Below are 17,864 nucleotides of genomic sequence, written 5' to 3'. Positions count from 1 at the left end.
AGTCGACGAAGAACTCTGTAGGGTAAGGCAGGTCCTAGTCAATAACGGCTTCTCCAATGGTTTCATCGAAGACATCATAAGAAGGAAAGTGAAAAGCCATGCAACCTCCGAAGAGACAACTAACACAACACCTATACCCCCTATTAGACTATTTTACAGGAACTTCTTTTCCACAGCTCATAAAACAGAGGAAAGGGTCCTGAAAGATATTGTTAATAGAAACGTTATCCCTACAGACAAAAATCAGAGGATACAACTGACGATTTACTATAAAACCAGAAAAACGGCCAGCCTACTCATGAGAAACTCTCCAGACACGAAACAGAACGCTTTAAAAGAGACTAACGTCGTCTATGCCTTCAAATGCCCACTTGGGGACTGTAAGCTCCAAAAAACCCAGTATATAGGCAAGACAACAACATCTCTTTCTAGGCGTTTAACGATGCATAAACAACAGGGCTCCATTAAGGAACATATAATCTCTTCCCATAACCAAACCATCGCCAGAGAAATCCTAGTAAACAACACAGAAATCATCGATAGATACAGCGATAGCAGGCGGCTTGACGTTTGCGAGGCACTACACATCAAGAAGTCAACACCGGCAATCAACAGCCAATTATTGCACAACTATATTCTACCCACCTCAAGACTCCGCTCCAATATAGAAGCATCAAGAAATATGGACCAATAGGCTTTCTACAAACACTTCTATTCAATACCCATTGTTTCTGTTCTGTCTTGTGTTGATACTTTTAATACCCTATTAATATCCTCTAGTGTTCTGTCACATCATTGTGTTAATGCCACATCATCCTTCCCACCTCACTCAAATGTAATGCCACATCACCCTTCCCACCTCACTCAAATGTAGATATAAAATCAGGGAAACGCAAGTTCTAATCAGTTGTGTATTTGTGAAGTCTTTGAAAATGTAATAAGTTTTACGAAACGCGCCCGTGTCGCGTCAGACTAGAAATAAAAATGAATTTTGGAGAAGTGATTTTTGTTTTACCTCCAACAGTGAAGCGTAATGTACGAAAGATTGAGAAAATTCGTGTTAGAATTATTAATCTTACTTTTTCGGTCATATTTAATAATATATATATATATATATATATATATATATATATATATATATATATATATATATATATATATATATATATATATATATATATATATATATGTCGTACCTAGTAGCCAGAACGCACTTCTCAGCCTAATACGCAAGGCTCGATTTGCCTAATAAGCCAAGTTTTCATGAATTAATTGTTTTTCGACTACCTAACCTACCTAACCTAATCTAAACTAACGTTTTCGGCTACCTAACCTAACCTAACCTACAAACATAGGTTAGGTAGGGTTGATTAGGTTTGGTTAGGTTATATCTACGTTAATTTTAACTCCAATAAAAACAAATTGACCTCATACATTATGAAATGGGTAGCTTTATCATTTCATAAGAAAAAAATCAAGAAAATATATTAATTCAGGAAAACTTGGCTTATTAGGCAAATCTAGCCTTGCATAGTAGGCTGAGAAGTGCGTTCTGGCTACTAGGTACGACATATATATATATATATATATATATATATATATATATATATATATATATATATATATATATATATGTCGTACCTAGTAGCCAGAACGCAATTCTCAGCCTACTATGCAAGGCCCAATTTGCCTAATAAGCCAAGTTTTCATGAATTAATGGTTTTTCGTCTACCTAACCTACCTAACCTAACCTAACCTAACGTTTTCGGCTACCTAACCTATCCTAACCTATAAAGATAGGTTAGGTTAGGGTAGGTAGGGTTGGTTAGGTTCGGTCATATATCTACGTTAATTTTAACTCCAATAAAAAAAAATTGACCTCATACATAATGAAATGGGTAGCTTTATCATGTCATAAGAAAAAAATTAGAGAAAATATATTAATTCAGGAAAACTTGGCTTATTAGGCAAATCGGGCCTTGCATAGTAGGCTGAGAAGTGCGTTCTGGCTACTAGGTACGATTTGCCTAATAAGCCAAGTTTTCCTGAATTAATATATTTTCTCTAATTTTTTCTTATGAAATGATAAAGCTACCCATTTCATTATATATAAGGTCAAATTTTTTTATTGGAGTTAAAATTAACGTAGATATATGACCAAACCTAACCAACCCTACCTAACCTAACCTAACCTATCTTTATAGGTTAGGTTAGGTTAGGTAGCAGAAAAAGTTAGGTTAGGTTAGGTTAGGTAGGTTAGGTAGTCGAAAAAACATTAATTCATGAAAACTTGGCTTATTAGGCAAATTGGGCCTTGCATAGTTGGCTGAGAAGTGCGTTCTGGCTACTAGGTACGACATATATATATATATATATATATATATATATATATATATATATATATATATATGTCGTACCTAGTAGCCAGAACTCACTTCTCAGCCTAATATTCAAGGCCCGATTTGCCTAATAAGCCAAGTTTTCCTGAATTAATATATTTCCTATAATTTTTTTCTTATGAAATGATAAAGCAACCCTTTTCTCTATGCATGAGGTCAATTTTTTTTATTGGAGTTAAAATTAACGTAGATATATGACCGAACCTAACCAACCCTACCTAACCTAACCTAACCTATATTTATTGGTAAGATTAGGTTAGGTAGCCAAAAAAAGCTAGGTTAGGTTAGGTTAGGTAGGCTAGGTAGACGAAAAAACATTAATTCATGAAAACTTGGCTTATTAGGCAAATCGGGCCTTGAATAGTAGGCTGAGAAGTGCGTTCTGGCTATTAGGTACGACATATATATATATATATATATATATATATATATATGTCGTACCTAATAGCCAGAACGCACTTCTCAGCCTACTATTCAAGGCCTGATTTGCCTAATAAGCCAAGTTTTCATGAATTAATGTTTTTTCGTCTACCTAATCTACCTAACCTAACCTAACCTAGCTTTTTTTGGCTACCTAACCTAACCTTACCTATAAATATAGGTTAGGTTAGGTTAGGTAGGGTTGCTTAGGTTCGGTCATATATCTACGTTAATTTTAACTCCAATAAAAAAAAATTGACCTCATACATAGAGAAAAGGGTTGGTTTATCATTTCATAAGAAAAAAATTATAGTAAATATATTAATTCAGGAAAACTTGGCTTATTAGGCAAATCGGGCCTTGAATAGTAGGCTGAGAAGTGAGTTCTGGCTACTAGGTACGACATATATATATATATATATATATATATATATATATATATATATATATGTCGTACCTAGTAGCCAGAACGCACTTCTCAGCCTACTATGCAAGGCCCAATTTGCTTAATAAGCCAAGTTTTCATGAATTAATTGTTTTTCGACTACCTAACTTACCAAACCTAACCTAACCTAACTTTTTCGGCAACCTAACCTAACCAAACCTATAAATATAGGTTAGGTTAGGTTAGGTAGGGTTGGTTAGGTTCGGTCATATATCTACGTTAATTTTAACTCCAATAAAAAAAAAATGATGTCATACATAATGAAATGGGTAGCTTTATCATTTCATAAGAAAAAAATTAGAGAAAATATATTAATCCAGGAAAACTTGGCTTATTAGGCAAATCGGGCCTTGCATATTAGGCCAAAAAGTGTGTTCTGGCTACTAGGTACGACATATATATATATATATATATATATATGTCGTACCTAATAGCCAGAACGCACTTCTCAGCCTACTATTCAAGGCCCGATTTGCCTAATAAGCCAAGTTTTCATGAATTAATGTTTTTTCGTCTACCTAACCTACCTAACCTAACCTAACCTAGCTTTTTTTGGCTACCTAACCTAACCTTACCTATAAATATAGGTTAGGTTAGGTTAGGTAGGGTTGGTTAGGTTCGGTCATATATCTACGTTAATTTTAACTCCAATAAAAAAAAATTGACCTCATACATAGAGAAAAGGGTTGCTTTATCATTTCATAAGAAAAAAATTATAGTAAATATATTAATTCAGGAAAACTTGGCTTATTAGGCAAATCGGGCCTTGAATAGTAGGCTGAAAAGTGAGTTCTGGCTACTAGGTACGACATATATATATATATATATATATATATATATATATATATATATATATATATATATATATATATATTAATAGTATATTTTAGTAGGAGTCTTTCTTGTAAACATATGTTGTTGAATATGACCGAAAGGGTAAGATTAATAATTCTAACACCAATCTTCTCAATATTTCATACTTTTTCTTCACTGTCGAGGGTAATTGAAAAATGAACTCTCGAAAATTCATTATTTACATTTTTATTTTTGGTCTGACGCCTGAACGCGTTTCTTAAGCTTCTTACATTTTCAGACATAACATATATTATACTTATACTCGTTTTGGGTGACGTGATATGACACAAAATTTTAGGTGAGGTGACAACACAAATCAATGGGTGTGAAAACATAAGAATGGAAGCAACTGCAGAAGGCTTATTGGCCCATACTTTCTCTTGCTGCTTCTATGTTGGTTCGGGGTCTTGAAGTGGGTAGAATATAGTTGTGCATTAATCGGCTGTTGATTGCTGGTGTTGACTCTTTTATGTGTAATGCCTCGCTGATGTCGAGTCTCCAGCTATTGCTGTATCTAGTTTACATTAGGTAAAATCTCCATCTGCAGATGGTGTAAACGTCCACGTCTACTTATAACTGAGCCAAAACCGAGAAGTAGCAACATCTAGGAGTTTGTTAGTTTTATTGAATAATACATTGATATGTGACTTTTTGCATGGCTGTATAATGATAAATAGCTCTATAGGGCCAGGATCTTTATTTATCTTTATAGAGTTTTAGCTCTATAAAGTTTTGTTGACACCATCATTTAAATAATTATTGTATCTATTTTCATATTTAGACACAAGCATGTTACAATTTTGCCTTAAATAGTTGAGTGCAATTAAGGATCTGCAGTTGTCAAGACAACTGCAGTTCCAGCATCATCGTTGTGGGTGAACGGAACCATCAGTGTATATGGTTTGAGAGAGGAAGAGCTAGAGTATAAGTTTGGCTTAAGGCAGTGCTTTTTGCCTCAAGACGAAGCCTGCACAGATTTTAATTCAAATTCTTCGGGAGTGAAATATTTTTGAGACTTTCGCTTCGAACACAGGAAGCGAAAATGCACTTCTCAACAATATTTTCAAACATAATTAGTTACAAATCATTTGAGAGGTGTTCAAGATATAGGTCGGGAAACATAAGTCATCATTGGAATTTATGTTAAAATTGGGACAAACTTCAAGAAGTCTATTTTTAGCACTTTCTCACTTGAGAACGTCCTCGATAAATATTTATTTGGGGATAACTGTATTCCTTTATCGCTAGGGTTCACAGGATGAGTAAGTGTTGCACAATAGCCTAATGCTGAAGGCAGCTTCAACCAATCAGTGAAGTTGAAGATGGGAAAGGGCGGGGTTTGGAGGCAGCGTGGGCGTGGCTGTTGGGGTAATCACAGCTAGCAGAGCCCTACTCCACCCGTTGACGGGGCACCACGCCCCACACGCCGACGGGGCACCACGCCACACACACGCCAGGGCACCGCATCACAGTCAGCACCCAGCGCCCCAGACAACAATACCCACACCAGGTTTGTTGGGGGATCGGTGAATACACTTTGTTTTGGTGCTAAGTCATCATCTACTCATCATAGTTGTCTGGGTGCTTTATCACCATCCACCCATCATTGTGATCTTGCTGCTCATCACCATCCACCCATCATTGTGATCTTGGTGCTTCATCACCATCCACCCATCATAGTGATGTTGGTGCTTCATCACCATCCACCCATCATAGTGATGTTGGTGCTTCATCATCATCCATCCATCATAGTGATCTTGGTGCTTCATCACCATCCACCCATCATAGTGATCTTGGTGCTTCATCACCATCCACCCATCATAGTGATCATGGTGCTCATCCCCATCCACCCATCATAGTGATCATGGTGCTCATCACCATCCACCCATCATAGTGATCTTGGTGCTTCATCACCATCCACCCATCATAGTGATCTTGGTGCTTCATCACCACCCACCCATCATAGTGATCTTTGTGCTCATCACCACCCACCCATCATAGTGATCTTGGTGCTTCATCACCATCCACCCATCATAGTGATCATGGTGCTTCATCACCACCCACCCATCATAGTGATCTTGGTGCTTCATCACCATCCACCCATCATAGTGATCATGGTGCTTCATCACCACCCACCCATCATAGTGATCTTGGTGCTTTATCACCATCCACCCATCATAGTGATCATGGTGCTTCATCACCACCCACCCATCATAGTGATGTTGGTGCTTCATCACCATCCACCCATCATAGTGATCTTGGTGCTTCATCACCATCCACCCATCATAGTGATCTTGGTGCTTCATCACCATCCACCCATCATAGTGATCATGGTGCTTCATCACCACCCACCCATCATAGTGATGTTGGTGCTTCATCACCATCCACCCATCATAGTGATCTTGGTGCTTCATCACCATCCACCCATCATAGTGATCATGGTGCTTCATCACCACCCACCCATCATAGTGATGTTGGTGCTTCATCACCATCCACCCATCATAGTGATCTTGGTGCTTCATCACCATCCACCCATCATAGTGATCATGGTGCTTCATCACCACCCACCCATCATAGTGATGTTGGTGCTTCATCACCATCCACCCATCATAGTGATCTTGGTGCTTCATCACCATCCACCCATCATAGTGATCTTGGTGCTTCATCACCATCCACCCATCATAGTGATCATGGTGCTTCATCACCACCCACCCATCATAGTGATCTTGGTGCTTCATCACCATCCACCCATCATAGTGATCTTTGTGCTCATCACCATAACGTAGTTAAGTGAGCCTTACCTTAAGTACAGTCCGAGGGACGACCTTGTACTGAGCTGTTGAGCGTTGTTGTGTAAAGTGTCCCCCTCGCGCTGGGACATTGTCTCTGATGTACGTGCGCGTATACCATACTGTCTTGTGACAGCTTTTAATTTCATTAATTTTATTAGGGCGTGTGCAAGATTTTGTACATATATTTAGTGTTTAGCAATAATAAAATACAGCGACCTCTTCCATCCACAGCAACAGTGACCTCTGCCTCCCACCACAGCAGCAGTGCTGACCTTTTCCTCTCACAGCAGAAGTGACCTCCCACAGCAGCAGTGACCTCCCACAGCAGCAGTGACCTCCCACAGCAGCAGACGACGCAGTCATGGTTCACGTGGGACTTCTCTCACTGCTGGGGCTTACGGCCATGTTCCTGGCAGGCAAGTTACCTGCATTGTTTCCCTTCTCTCAGTGTTTAATGGGGTAGTATACTCTTAAGGCTTTGTAATGAGGTAGTATTCCCTAAAGGCTTTGTAATTGGGTAGTATACTCTTAAGGCTTTGTAATGGGGTTGCATATTCCTAATGCTTTATAATTGTACTATACTCTTAAGGCTTTGTAATTGGTAGTAAACACTTAAGGCTTTGTAATTGGTTGTATACTATTATGGATTTGTAATAGGGTAGTATACTCGTAAGACTTTAGTGTTTTATCAATTGTTAGTTTAAGTTTGTTTACATTTGTTAATGTGAGGCTTAATGTGTTGATTCTTACTCGCCCAGTTGTTCCTGAGGGTCAAGCTGTAGCTCTTGTGACCTTCCGTTATACTTGCCCAGTTTTACCTGAGGGTCAAACTGAAGTTTTATACGTTTTTTAGCAACAACTCAATACTAGAGTTGCATTCTCTAATGGTGGTCTCTTGTAGGTGGTGAAACAAATCATATTAGCGTCACATATGCCGGCGATGTTGTTCTACTTATATATTCTCTGTTGTACAGCTCGTTGGTATATCCATGTTTTGATACTCTCATTTTGTCTTCGAGTTGAATCATCCATCCTGTTATTAGTATTTCATCCTTTTATTCAGAAGTTCCTTGTAGTTCAACCAATATGATGGGGCCTGACGGCTGAGTGGACAGCGCTCGGGGCTCTTAGACTTAAGGGTCCGGGTTTGATCCCCGGCGGAGGCGGAAACAAATAACAAAAGTTTCTTTTTCCCTGATGCCCGTGTTCACCTAGCCGTACATAGGTACCTGGGAGTTGGACAGCTGCGTCCTGGAGATGTATGTGTGTGTGTGAAAAATTAGGATTAAGGATTTAGTTTAAGAACGCTACGCGTGCTAGTGGCTGTTCAAGAAAGTAAGAACTCTTGTATATGTAAATAATAAAAACCGTGCTCCATTGTTCATCATAGTCTCTTAGAATACTTCTAAGTTCATCATAGTCTTTTATAGTTATCAGAATATCTCAAAGTGCTCCTTAGTTCATCACAGTATCTCAAAATACCATTTAGTTCATCACAACATTTTAATGTACTCCTAAGTTCATCACAACATTTTAATGTACTCCTAAGTTCATCACAACATCTTAATGTACTCCTAAGTTCATCACAACATCTTAATGTACTCCTAAGTTCATCACAACATCTTAATGTACTCCTAAGTTCATCACAACATCTTAATGTACTGCTAAGTTCATCACAACATCTTAATGTACTCCTAAGTTCATCACAACATCTTAATGTACTCCTAAGTTCATCACAACATCTTAATGTACTCCTAAGTTCATCACAACATCTTAATGTACTCCTAAGTTCATCACAACATCTTAATGTACCCCTTAGTTCATCGCAGCATCCCAAAGCACGTTGTAAATATTTAATCTCACAGATTACATTCATTTTATCCTTATACCCAAAAGTACCACTTTGTTCATCATAGTATTCCAAAACACACCGTAGTTCATCTTAGTCTCCCCAGGCACCCAAGAGTTCATCATAGTACCCAAAAGTACCCTTTAATTCTTCGCAGTCTCCCAAAGTACTCTGTTCTTAATCAATGTATCCCAAAGTATTCCATGTTTCATCATAGTCTCCTAATCCACCCCATACTACATCACAGTCTCCCAAGGTATACCTTAGTTCATTATAAGCTCACAAAAAATCCCTGAATTCATTATAATCTCTTATAATACCCTTCAGTTTACCATAGTATTCTAAAGTACCCCAAGTTCATCTTGGTCGGCAAGAATTACCCTTTAGTTTATCATAATTTCACAAATGGACCCCTCTAAGTTTACTATAGTTTTCCAAAGTACCAATTATTTCAATATCGTATCCCTTAGTTCATCACAGTACCCCAAACACATTTTAGTTTATCATAGTCTACCAAAGTATTTAATATTTGATCACAGTAGCCTGAGATACCCCATAGTTCAATATTATCTCCCAAAGTACCATTTGTTTACTATAGTATCCCAAAGTATCCATAGTTCATCATAGTAAGATGTACTTTGGGATACCATGATCCAATACGGGACACTTTGAACGACTTTGATGAACAAAGGTTACTGGGATAGTTTGAAGGAGTACTTTTGGATATTATGGTGAAGAAAGGAGCACTTTACGATATTATAATGAATTACAATGTACTTTGGGATACTATGGTGAATAACAGTGTACTTTGGGATACTATAATGAACTAAGTTGTTTTGGGGGAATACTGTCAGGCGTACTGGGTACTTGGACTCTGATTCTCTAAAATGTAATTTTAGATACAGTGATGAACTACTTTAGATACTGATGAATTATGGTGTACTTTGGGATACTATAGTGAATTACTGGATTTCTTTGAATACTATCATGAACAAATGGTACCTTTGGGTACCATGATGAACTACGGAGTACTTTGGAGGACAATGGTAAACTAAAATTAACTTTGGGGTACTATGATGATCTAAGGGGTACGTGAGGATAGCATGATATCTATGGGATACATTGCGAAACTGAGCTACATGGTACATTTTGAGCCGATGATGATCAGAGGGCTACATTAGCAGGCAATTGTTTAAAGTACTTCCAGGTATTCCCAGCCAAAAGTACCATGTTGTTCATCATAGTATCATAAAGTATCCCTTAGTTTATCATAGTATCCCAAATACATTTAAGTTAATCATAGGATATAACATTTCCTGGTAGTTCATCAATGTGTTCCATACTACCTCTTAGACCATCATAGTCTACCATAGAACCTCTTAGTCCATCATAGTCTACCATAGTACCTCTTAGTTCATCATAGGCTACTACAGTACCTCTTAGACCATCATAGTCTACCATAGTACCTCTTAGTCCATCATAGTCTACCATAGTACCTCTTAGACCATCATAGTCTACCATAGTACCTCTTAGACCATCATAGTCTACCATAGTACCTCTTAGTCCATCATAGTCTACCATAGCACCTCTTAGTTCATCATAGTCTACCATAGCACCTCTTAGTTCATCATAGTCTACCATAGTACCTCTTAGACCATCATAGTCTACCATAATACCTCTTAGTCCATCATAGTCTACCATAGTACCTCTTAGTCCATCATAGTCTACCATAGTACCTCTTAGACCATCATAGTCTACCATAGTACCTCTTAGACCATCATAGTCTATCATAGTACCTCTTAGTCCATCATAGTCTACCATAGTACCTCTTAGACCATCATAGTCTACCATAGTACCTCTTAGACCATCATAGTCTACCATAGTACCTCTTAGACCATCATAGTCTACCATAGTACCTCTTAGTCCATCATAGTCTACCATAGTACCTCTTAGTTCATCATAGGCTACTACAGTACCTTTAAGCCAACATTGTCTATCATAGTCTACCATAGTACACATAAGTTTATCATAATTTCCCATAGTACTCCATAGCTCATTATAGCATTCCAAGGTGCCTAGTAAATATTCATAGCATTCGAAGGTGCCTAGTAAATATTCATGGTATTCCTTAGTGCCTAGTAAATATTCATAGTATTCCAAAGTGTCTAGTAGATATTCATAGTATTCCAAAGTGTCTAGTAGATATTCATAGTATTCCAAGGTGCCTAGTAGATATTCATAGTATTTCAAGTACTTCGTAAATATTCATATTACAGAACACCCACTTGATCACCAATCTCAAAATACCACCTATTTTATTAACGTCTCCCAAACACCCAGCAGTCTATCCTAGTATCCTAAAGCATTTTCGGTTATCACATGGAACTAAGGTTCCCAGTAGTTCACTATATTATTCCAAATTAACCTTTAGATCACCAAGGTAACCCAAAGTACCACATAGTTCTTCATAATATTCCAAACATACCCCTTAAGTCTTCATAATATCCCAGAGTACCCCTTATTTTTTCATAATATCCCAGAGTACCCCTTATTTTTTCATAATATCCCAGAGTAACTCTTAGTTCCTCATAATATCTCAAAGTACCCCTTAGTTCTTCATAATATCCCAAAGTTCCCCGTAGTTCTTCATAATATCCCAAAGTTCCCCTTAGTTCATAGTATCCCAAAGTTCCCCCTTAGTTCTTCATAATATCCCAAAGTTCCCCCTTAGTTCTTCATAGTATCCCAGAGTACCTCATACTTCTTCTTAATATCCCAAAGTAGCCCTTAGTTCTTCATAAAATCCCAAAGCACTCCTTAATTCTTCATAATATCCCAAAGTATCCCTTAATTCTTCATAATATCCCAAAGTAGCCCCTTAGTTCTTCATAACATCCAAAAGTACCCTTTAGTTCTTCATAATATCCCGAAGTATCTCTTCAATCTTCATAATATTCCAAAGTACCCCATAGTTCTTCATTATATCCCAAAGTACCCCTTAGTTCTTCATTATATCCCAAGGTATCTCTTAGTTCTTCATAATATCTCAAAGTTTTTTTTCTTCATAATATCCCAAAGTATCCCTTAGTTCTTCATAATATCCCATAGTACCCCAGAGGTCGTCCGCAGTTCATTATTGTCTCCCAAACTAACGCAGAAATAGGAGAGAGCAAGGGCAACAGGGCAAGGTGTTACGGTGTACCATGAAGGACCTCGGCAATAGAATACGGAGTCATAGCCGAAGCAAAAATCATCAGTGTGCTGCGAAATGTTACCAGCAGCTTTCCATAGGCGTGACCAACGGGGAAGATGGGAGGAGAGGAAAGAGGAGAGAGAGAGAGAGAGAGAGAGAGAGAGAGAGAGAGAGAGAGAGAGAGAGAGAGAGAGAGAGAGAGAGAGAGAGAGAGAGAGAGAGAGAGAGAGAGAGAGAGAGAGAGAGAGAGAGAGAGAGAGAGAGAGAGAGAGAGAGAGGGAGAGAGAGAGAGAGAGAGAGAGAGAGAGAGAGAGAGAGAGAGAGAGAGAGAGAGAGAGAGAGAGAGAGAGAGAGAGAGAGGAGAGAGAGAGAGAGAGAGAGAGAGAGAGAGAGAGAGAGAGAGAGAGAGAGAGAGAGAGAGAGAGAGAGAGAGAGAGAGAGAGAGAGAGAGAGAGAGAGAGAGAGAGAGAGAGAGAGAGAGAGAGAGAGAGAGAGAGAGAGAGAGAGAGAGAGAGAGAGAGAGAGAGAGAGAGAGAGAGAGAGAGAGAGAGAGAGAGAGAGAGAGAGAGAGAGAGAGAGAGAGAGAGAGAGAGAGAGAGAGAGAGAGAGAGAGAGAGAGAGAGAGAGAGAGAGAGAGAGAGGGAGAGAGAGAGAGAGAGAGAGAGGAGAGAGAGAGAGAGAGAGAGAGAGAGAGAGAGAGAGAGAGAGAGGAGAGAGAGAGAGAGAGAGAGAGAGAGAGAGAGAGAGAGAGAGAGAGAGAGAGAGAGAGAGAGAGAGAGAGAGAGAGAGAGAGAGAGAGAGAGAGAGAGAGAGAGAGAGAGAGAGAGAGAGAGAGAGAGAGAGAGAGAGAGAGAGAGAGAGAGAGAGAGAGAGAGAGAGAGAGAGAGAGAGAGAGAGAGAGAGAGAGAGAGAGAGAGAGAGAGGGAGAGAGAGAGAGAGAGAGAGAGGGAGAGGGAGAGAGAGAGAGAGAGGGAGAGGGAGAGAGAGAGAGAGAGGGAGAGGGAGAGAGAGAGAGGGAGAGGGAGAGAGAGAGAGGGAGAGGGAGAGAGAGAGAGAGAGGGAGAGGGAGAGAGAGAGAGAGAGGGAGAGGGAGAGAGAGAGAGGGAGAGGGAGAGAGAGAGAGAGAGGGAGAGGGAGAGAGAGAGAGAGAGGGAGAGGGAGAGAGAGAGAGGGAGAGGGAGAGAGAGAGAGAGAGGGAGAGGGAGAGAGAGAGAGAGAGGGAGAGGGAGAGAGAGAGAGAGAGAGAGAGAGAGACCCAGTTTGTCCGAGGTTGGAGGCCAGAAGCCTTACCCAACTTGCCCACATGAAGCCCGCGGAGTAGGAGTGCCAAAAGAAAGTCGAGATCGGCCTCACTACAACACTTTACTAATATCGGCATCTAGACCCTCTTTACCCCTGAGATTTTCATGAAGTATACCTATTTATCAGTTTTAGTGCTTCGTTATAATATAATTCCAGAGAAAGAAGAATATGCTGGCAACAGAGCGGATGTTTGAAGAGAGCAAAAGAGAGAAGAGAGGAGAGGGTTGGATGGGGGTCAAGTAAATAGAGGGATTAAGTAAAGAGAAGTGAGATCGGGGAGGGGATGGGGGGGGGAGACCCATGTTCGCCTCCCCTCCCCCTTCAGTTGTGTAATTCACGGCACCAGCATACAGAACATTTTGTGTCAGATACAATAGAAAGACCAGAGTTATGCCACCAGATTTGTCCCAGAGCTGAGAGGCACGAGTGAAGATACACGACTGATATTATCGCGACATACAAGATATTAAGGAGAGTATGTAAGTCAGACAGACAGGCTGTTTTACATAAGATGAACACGGAAGAAACCCAAGTACTTAAATTAATCAAATGGATGTAAGGTATTGCTTTTGGGTTAAAGGAGGAAATTCACATTCACATTTTTATATGTAGACATGACATCCCAAAAAGTTCCAGAACCTGTTTCCCTATCAACTGAAGTATGGGAAGCAAGACACGAGAGCTGGAGTTAGCACTACAAAATCATCTAGGTAAGAATACACATGATTTAAAGCATCGTACTAAGGATACTTTAAGGATGCTTCTCTTTTTCCCGGCAGGAACGGAGGCAAGGTGCAGCTCTGGTTCACAGATCGAGTGTCACACGAACAGTCAGTGCATCGCCATCACCTCTGTGTGTGACTCCGGAAAACATTGTAACGACGGCTCCGACGAGGACCCCTACGTCTGTGAGGTACTGTGCCCCCCCTCTTCCTTGTTTGTCGGTGCTTTTGCTCCATCTGTGAGGTACTGTGGCTTCCCCCTCCCATCCTTGTTTGTTAGTGCTTTTGCTCCATCTGTGAGGTACTGTGGCTTCCCCCTCCCATCCTTGTTTGTTAGTGCTTTTGCTCCATCTGTGAGGTACTGTGGCTTCCCCCTCCCATCCTTGTTTGTTAGTGCTTCTGCTCCGTCTGTGAGGTACTGTGACCCCCCTTCCTTGTTTGTTAGTGCTTCTGCTCCGTCTGTGAGGCCCACAACTCCCTGCATTGTTTGTCAACGTTTCTGGTCCAACTGTGAGAGTCACAACCAAATTTATTGTTTGTCAGTGCTTCTATTACAGTTGTACCTTGGTCAGTCAGTGGTGTGAGCGGTTTGTGATCTGTTCAACTTGTCCTTTTCGTTTAATGTTTATCTAGCTAAGTCCTTCTCTGGCCACTGTACTCTTTTCACTGGATATTCATTTCATTTAAAATTCACATAAATTATTTTCCTGTCTCATGACAATTGCCTCAAATATGCAGCATGAAACTGATCTAAATTAGTGCGTGTGATTCTCTTCGTGACGGAGAGCGGGCAGCGGCGAGACTTATCTTGATGGAATCATTATTATCTTCATGTTCTACAATCTTCCGCTGTGATTTACAATATATCAGACCGTTGTGACCGTATAGGTTACCAATGCACTGCCACAGGTACACCAGCATTCGCTGTGGATAGGGGCAGCAAGGTGAAGGGCTTCACCAATACAGGTAAGAGTCACTGGTAAGGCGAGTTCCAAATGTGAAGTTATGAACAGCGAATAACAGATTCCCATCATAAGAACCTCTACAGAAAAGCAACATAATTTGTTCGTATAAGATGTATTTTCAAGCGTTTCTGATATATGGAGAGAAGAATGTCCGTAGTGTCACTTGTGTTGTTTTTCAAATTTCTATCCCTTCAAGTCCGATCGACTTGGCCAGAGCAAGAGGTTACTGAAGTATCTAAAACACGACTTAGCCAAAGCAAAAGGTTACTAACGTATCTAAAACACGACTTGGACAAAGCAAGAAGTTACTAAAGTAACTAAATCGTGACTTGACCAGAGCAAGAGGATACTAAAGTAGCTAAATCGCGTCTTGCCAGGAGCAAAAGGTTACTAAATTATCTAAAACACAGCTTAGACAGAGCAAAAGGTTACTAACATATCTAAAACACGACTTGGACAGAGCAAGAGGTTACTAACATATCTAAAACACGTTTTGATCAGAGCAAGAGGTTACTAAATTACTTCACGACAACAAGTACGAATTGCCCAGAGCACGATATAACTTGCCGAAGATTACGTGTGACAGGGTCAGTCAGCGACGGGCAGAGCGTCTTAAGACTGGTTGTGTGTTTAGTTAACTAGGGACGACCACGCTCGCAGAAAGCTTTAAGAATACTTTGTATTGATAGAAACTAAAGTAAATATCTCGGCAGAATTTGTTATTGATCTCATGACTTATTGTATTGTTGTTTTAGTGAAGTTTGAAGTAATTATTAATTTAGAAATGTCATAGGGATTTGTGATTTATTTATTTTTTGAAACAACATTCATGTAAAGATGCCTATAGTAATGCCATTGGGACTTCTGATTTATTTTAATAATTTATTCATTCACTTTAGAAGCACATTACATGAAGATCTTTCAGTTTGTTAAAGTATATATTAATTTTCTTCTGGAGCTCCCACTGGACGTCTCAGTAACCATACAGATCGACATACAGTTACTTGGGAGGAGACGCCTCTTGTAAGTAATCACAGGACAGACGTCCACCTGCAAACCGTAACAACCTCTCTAGTTGTCCAGAATACATTGTTACGAGGATGTGAGGTTACCACGAAGGTTCAGCCCGTTCTCGCCAGTGTTCCCTACGTCTAGAAACTGTCGTACTAAAGTGACTTATCCTAACCTACCAGAGGACCCTCGAATATAAATGGGACAGTAAGTCAATGTCGCGAGCTGCTCCCGTTTTCTTGTACGACAGGTTTTGATTTTAGGTAAACAACCCGTCCTCCTAATAGCTCCTAATAATGGGAGAGAGAACTCAGTGAGGAAGTCAACATAGGAAACGATGGACATCTTCAATGATAAATGCTGGAAGGCAGATGGAAAATTTGTCACTTTCCAGAGGGAGAACAAAAAAAGACATAGGGCAAGTCCACGGATTAATCTTAAACGTAAGAACAAAGGAACAAGAGAAAGGGGTACCAGAGAGTCAGGAATGAGAACCTCAGAGTCAAAATGGAAGCAGAAAAGCTGTTTAACATGACACTGGAGCCAAAGCAAAGAACCAACTCAAATTACTTCATAGCCACAGCATGAGGAAAAAGCAGCTAAGGGACGAGCAATTGAGAAACGGGCAAGACTTATTCACTAACAACGATAGAGAAGTGTGTGAGGAGTTTAACAGGAGGTCTTCACAATAGAGCAAGGAGAAGTGCCTCTGGGTATGCATTAACAAGAGCACTGACGTACTTGGGTATGAAATAACCAAAGGACTGGCATTCCTGGGTACACAGTAACAAGAGCACTGGCATACCTGGGTATGCAGTAACAAGGGCACTGGCTTACCTGGGTATGCACTAACAAGGACACTGGCATACCGGGGTATGCACTAACAAGAGCACAGGCGTACCTCAGTATACACTAACAAGGGCACCGGCATACCTGGGTATGCACTAACAAGGACACTGGCGTACCTGAGTATGCACTAACAAGGACACTGGCATACCTGGGTATGTACTAACAAGGACACTGGCATACCTGGGTATGCACTAACAAGGACACAGGCGTACCTGAGTATACACTAACAAGGGCACCGGCATACCTGGGTATTTATTTATTTATATATATACAAGAAGGTACATTGGGTTTGTGAGAATACATTGAATAGTACAGTATTACAATCTTGTAAAGCCACTAGTACGCGCAGCGTTTCGGGCAGGTCCTTAATATAACAGATAATTTTAAGTAGGTAATTTCTATCAGAATTGATAAATGATAACAAATACATTGCAAGAGAAAAATGAGATGAGAGAGCTTAGTAAGTATATTAAAGCACATTGTTATATTAAAGCTCTGATTGATTACATTGACAGCTTGATTGGTAATTTAAACAAGACTAATAGACACCATTCAGCAGATTGACAGCACATATAACACAGCAATGATCACAATGGTAAAGATGCTCAGATTGGGTGCATAAAGATTGGAAGACTGGGTAGCAATAGATACAGATAAACAAGATTAATAAACACCATACAGCAGATTGGCAGCACATATAAGAAGACAGCAATGAACACAATGGTAAAGATGTTAAACAATAATAAACACCATACAGCAGATTAGCAGCACATATAAGAAGACAGCACTGATCACAATGGTAAAGATGTTCAAATTGGGAACATAACGGTTGGGAGATTGGGTAGAAATAGATACAGTGCAATTTTAAGGCAAAAGGTGAAAAACTATGAAGATGAAATTAGATACATTTTAGAATTGATTTTGAATGATGTAAAAGTTGGACAGCTTTTCAATTCAATAGGGAGTGAGTTCCATAAACTGGGTCCCTTTATTTGCATAGAGTGTTTACACAGATTAAGTTTAACTCTGGGGATATCAATAAGATATTTATTTCTGGTGTGG

At 39.7% G+C, this 17,864-nt stretch overlaps 1 protein-coding gene across 1 annotated transcript in view; it reads left to right on the top strand.

Annotated features, from left to right (window-relative positions):
- Positions 1-5,513: 5,513 nt before the first annotated feature.
- LOC123751924 (uncharacterized) overlaps positions 5,514-17,864 on the top strand; it is a 61,852-nt gene continuing 49,501 nt past the window's right edge. The window contains exons 1-3 of the mRNA XM_069324027.1: positions 5,514-5,629; positions 7,143-7,327; positions 14,035-14,168. Coding sequence (XP_069180128.1) covers positions 7,273-7,327; positions 14,035-14,168 — 189 coding nt within the window. The 5' untranslated portion in view covers positions 5,514-5,629; positions 7,143-7,272. The remainder of the gene's footprint in view (positions 5,630-7,142; positions 7,328-14,034; positions 14,169-17,864) is intronic.

Source organism: Procambarus clarkii, chromosome 2 (assembly GCF_040958095.1).
Source record: "Procambarus clarkii isolate CNS0578487 chromosome 2, FALCON_Pclarkii_2.0, whole genome shotgun sequence".
Lineage (NCBI taxonomy): Eukaryota > Metazoa > Arthropoda > Malacostraca > Decapoda > Cambaridae > Procambarus > Procambarus clarkii.
The sequence above is the reverse complement of the archived record's forward strand: the minus strand, read 5'-3'. Positions and strand labels throughout refer to the sequence as shown.